At 42.6% G+C, this 5103-nt stretch overlaps 1 protein-coding gene across 1 annotated transcript; it reads left to right on the top strand.

Moving 5' to 3' along the window:
* Nucleotides 1–252: 252 nt before the first annotated feature.
* On the top strand, nucleotides 253–3380 carry CSUI_001034 (nek kinase; the record flags this gene model as incomplete). Its single annotated transcript, XM_068061240.1, has 3 exons — nucleotides 253–1095; nucleotides 1944–2014; nucleotides 2807–3380. Coding segments are annotated over 3 exons (1488 nt in total), but the record flags the coding sequence as incomplete, so codon positions are not given.
* Between the last annotated feature and the right edge of the window lie 1723 nt (nucleotides 3381–5103).

Below are 5103 nucleotides of genomic sequence, written 5' to 3'. Positions count from 1 at the left end.
TTGCCTCCGTTCTTTTCGGTCGCTATCTCTGAGTCGTCTTTTTGTGCTCCTTCTTCACCTTCTTATGGTGATCTTGAAAACTCCTCTCGACCTACATACAGAATTGCAGGCAAGGATGTAAGCGTGAAGTATATTCGAGATGTCTTATTTCACCTCGGAGAGAAGCAAGAGAAAGCGCCGGTTTCATACCATCCTCAGAAGAAGGAAAACAAGAAGAACGAGAAACATGGATATCAGTCGCTCATCGGTCGAAAGGAGGAGAAACGAAGAAGAGAAAGACAGAAAGAGAGTGATATCTATCACGAAAGTCGAGAAGCCGAAGAAGAAGACAGCGGACGATTCAGACGAAACAGATTTCGACAGCAGGAAGACACTCCAGGTCGAAGGATTCAAACAGATAGTTGCCTCTCGGGTGTATGTACACCAGAGGAAGACGATCAACATCAAGCCAGTTCTTCTACCTCCGCTGTTCCTTCTTCCTCCTCTCTGTCATCCTCGTCGTTTTCCTCTTCTACTTCTTATTCTTCTGTTCTTCTTCGCTCTTCGCCGTCTTCATCTTCGTCATTATTGCTTATACCTCCTCCTCGTTTATCAGGTGTAGGAGACGAGATGCCGAGAAGTTTTCCGTTCGAGAGAAGAGAGACGGAGAAAGAGACTTCTTTGGAAAAAGTCAAGATCGTCTTCAACCCAATGTTGATGAAAGCTGTAGTATATATATCTCAGCTCTGTTCGTATGTATCTTTCTGTCGCACAAAGCAAGCCTTGGACTTCTTCTTTTCTTTTATTTCTCACTTCATCTTGACGCTCCGAGTCTTGCTGGGGAGAAAGAGAAAAAACGAAAAAGAAGAAGGTCAAGGAAAGACCATGAAGACGATGAAGAAGAATGAGAGAGAGGGTCATCATGGTGACGGAAGAACGGGTTCAAAAGAAGAAGTGGCAAGAAAACGACAGAAGACAGAAGTTCAAGAAAAGGAAGATACAGAGGGAGAGGAAAGCAGCAGAAGGCAAAGAGGAGGAGGAGGAGAAGAAGAATGGGAAGTGTCGATTCTGTTGAAGTTCATTGATTTGGTATGGCGCAAGTCAATTGCATTGCAGGTAAGAAGCTGCAACAACTCCAACTAATAGTTCTACTCGTTCTATTTCTTTTCTTCTTCTCCTTCTTTTCGACCGTGTATAATGTTGTCCCTGTTCGGTCACTTTCCGTCTCTACCTGTCAAGTGGAACAAAGAAGGGGAGAAGATCGACAGAAAATTCTGAAAAGACAAGAAGAAGAAGTCACATCGTAGAAGGGAAATGAGGGCTACTACTCTTCTATACAGTCTCTTTGTATACAGTCTCACGTTCTATAAATAGCCATTCTTTCTCTCTACGATAGATACATACATAGGTATATATATACACATACCTGGACAGATACGCACAGGTACACGTGTGTGCATGTATCTAGTACATCTACAGATGCATGCCGTAGATATACATTATACATATATATACGTATATATCTTGTGTAAACAGAATTTCTATACTCTGGAGTCTCTCGAGTTCTATAAGAATACATATTGCACGTACATATGTGTATGTATACGCACATAGGCGTACGCATGTATGTAGAAATATGTATATATATACAGGTATACATGGCTGGGGGTTTGTTTTGATCTGTCCTGTTGTCTTAATGAGTGAGGTGAATGATAAATCGAATGAAGACTAGCGATAGGAATGACAGCCATGATGCTGATACTCTCCTATGGTCGGCATGACTCTCTTTTCGGTAGTCTTCTTGTGTGCGTGGTATGTGTTTTTCTGGTGTATGTACACACGTCGGAACGTGTACACGATTCCCTCACACTCTTTTTCTCTCACTCTCACTCTCCTTCTCACTCTTTCTTTCTTTCTTTCTTTTTTTCTCTCTTTGTCTTTGTTTTCTTTCGTCATTCATTCAGGTGACAGATTCACGGGTATTGTGCTTCCTTCACGACAGAGCCCCTTTCTTTCCTCTCGTGATTTTTCATCCGTAAGACAGAAAAAGAAAATAAAAAGAAAGAAACCCAAGACTTCCACATTGCAATTTTCTTTGTGAATTTCACTTTTCTCATCCTTTTTATGCATGCATGCACGCATTCCCCGATCGAAGGCTCATGTAGACCACTCTCTTCCCAGAAACTATCTATCGTTCTGGAGGTGTACATCTGTATAGATAGAGTAGGTAGATTACTGAGAGAGAGAGAGAGTAGAGAGACAGCATGTACGAATGTTCGTACACACTGAGATGTTCATACGTGAAGAGACGTCATCTCTAGGTCTATACTGTATATATCCCTCTACACTATCTACACTATCCCTATACAGTATAGACAGATGCATATGGATAGATTATATTCAAGGTAGACCAAAGATGTCAGGATGACGAGTTGAAGGGAGAGGTGGTGGTACCGTATGCGTTAGTATGAAAACTGAAAGTGCTTTGTTCGTTCCGGAGAGAACAAGAAGAAGAACTTTTTGCCTAAGGTAAATGATCGTAATGTGATGCTGCTAATTCCAAGGAGAACAAGAAGAGAGAAGGCCTCCAGGTGACAGAAAAAGCAAGAGAAAGAAGAAGGAATGCTGCGTCAGTTCTTTACAAGCGGGTCTTCGTAGATCTACACACACAGAGTGTACTGAACAACTGTATCATCCAGTGTCGAAGGAGTTCAGTTTCTCTTTGTTCTCTTTTTTCCGTTTTTCTTCTCTCCGTCTCACTCCTTTCTTTCTTTTCTTTCTCTTTGCTTTTTCTTCCATATTCCTTTGCATTTGCGTTATGCGGCAGATCAACGTGCGATCATCAGTTGTCTGTCGTAACAGAGAAGATTCTAGATCATTCGGTCTCCATTTCTTTGTCAGAGTCTTCTTCATCTTGTAAGATATCGCTTCCTCTCTATTTCCTCAACTCCCCTCATTTCACTGCCTCTCTTCCGGCTTTCTCATCATCTTCTTTTTCTCCTTCTGTTCGTCGAAAAGCTTCTTTCTTCCAAAGGAGAGATGATAGTAAAGAGAAGATTCTGAAGGCAGCAAACAAGATTTTGTGTACGAAGAGACAGAAGACTTCGATTTCTCCTTTTGCTCACAAGAGATGGAGGGGAGATTCACACGATAGTGAGTATTCTCAGTTCAGAGGGGAAAGCGAATCTTGTTTTTCTTCTACTCCCTCTCCCTCCTCTGCTTCGATGTGTCGGCACACCGGAACAGAAGATGAAGAAGAAGAAGAATCGCGGACAAAGAAAAGAAGACCAACAGAAACCTCTAAAGAAAAAACAACGGGTAGAGGACATCTGAAACGAGAGAATTCTAGTGAAGGAGTCTTAAAGAGAAGAAGAGAGAGAGAGGGAGTAGATACACTAGGAAGAAAGTCTGCTGTTACTCTTCTTCCTCTCTTTCGTAGAGGTCTCTTAGGTCTTCATGGGCACTATACAGTTGGAAGGAGAAAAGAAGAAGAAATTGGACAAAGAAGTTTATCACAGTTCATTGATCATCAGCATCCTCGTGCGTCTGCTTCTTCTTCGTCTTCTTTTTCTGATAGGAAGTCTTCTGCTAGCTACTTGAGAAATGGAGAGAAGTTTCCGTGTGGTTCTTCTCTTCCTTCTGTGAGCAGAAAGAGAGAGAGAAGAGAGAAACGTCGTGCGAAAGAACGGGAAGAAGGCGGCAGAGAGGAGGGTGTATGGTGCGTGAATTTGGAGAGAGAAAGCAGAGCACGAGAGCGAGAAGAAGAAGAAAGAAGAGAGGTGGGCCAAACGAACGATCGTATCAAGAGATCTTTGATAAGACCAAGAAAGAAGAAGGAGAGCCTCCTCTATGGTTGTCATGAAGAAGAAGAAGAAGACTCCTTTGTGTTGTCTTCCCTGTTAGGATGGTTAGCTAGGCATCACACAAGAGCCTTCAAGACATCGTCTACAGCTCATTTCTCGCTTTCTCGTACTCTTCAAAGAAAGGCGATATCAGTCGGAGATGAAGAAAAGGAAGAGAGAAGAAGAAGAACAAACAGAAGCGAACGAGGGAAAGGACGGCCGGTGAGAATCGGATGGTGTTTCTACCGCGATGAGGCGCTCATACAGTAATACAGCACTACCATCTTTCTCCGTTCTAAGGATGGGCTGATATGAAGAAGATCTGAAAGAGCATTCCCGTCTTCCCCTATGCTATGCTGAAGAGTCGATCGATGTCGAGAACTTTCACGTCCCCTTAGGCAGAGAGGGAGAGAGGCGAGAGGGACGGGAGGGAGGGAGCATCAATATACATCATAATAGATAGATCGGTGATGCTAGAAGAAGAAGAAGAAATTGAACAAAAAGTAGTAGATCGTTTGTCTGTGGAAAATCCTGTAGATCCCATTCGTTTGTGTTCATCATAAGCCCGTCAATCAGAAGGAAGAAGATTTGAAGAAGGGGACGCAGCAGGAGGTGATTTTCTTCACTCCTCACTACGACTCCATTTATTTCTCATCTCTGCGCTTGTGATCGTGAACGTGTGGATGGGTGTATGGATATATACCATCAGGTAGACGTGTCTCTTGACTGTGTATCTGGTATCTGACCGACTGTCTCTATTATTATCTGTCTACCATCAACAATTTCCTGGGGTTTCTCCGAAGATCTTTCATGGTCGACTGTCGTGTAATTATATCTGTGTATCCATCCAGTTATCTGTCGAGCGGTCGACCGATGTGTGTGTACATACATCGATCTGCTATTTGGGTATCCAGTGGTTTACCAATCTGTACATCAACCGGTCTCTTCATTTTTTATCAAGCTTTTCGAAGGATATTCCCGTTTGCATAAAAGAGGCATCTTATTCTATCCTCCTCATCGTCAACATGAAAACATCAGCGATTCTACACATAATGCTTCTACACAGTGGCCTCTTTCTTTCGGTTTTTTTGTTCCGAAAGAAGAAGAATCGGATGAATTGAGGGGTGATTTAACGGAAAAACATTCTTCACGTGAGACGTACCGACATACACATGTGTACCCCCCTTCATACACACATGTCCATACGTAGATATTCCTATGCATGCATATTCATTCGGAGAGACTCCTACACACAGGCGTACATTCACACATATTCATGCAT

This window comes from Cystoisospora suis, assembly GCF_002600585.1.
Source record: "Cystoisospora suis strain Wien I chromosome Unknown contig_418, whole genome shotgun sequence".
Lineage (NCBI taxonomy): Eukaryota > Apicomplexa > Conoidasida > Eucoccidiorida > Sarcocystidae > Cystoisospora > Cystoisospora suis.
The sequence above is the reverse complement of the archived record's forward strand: the minus strand, read 5'-3'. Positions and strand labels throughout refer to the sequence as shown.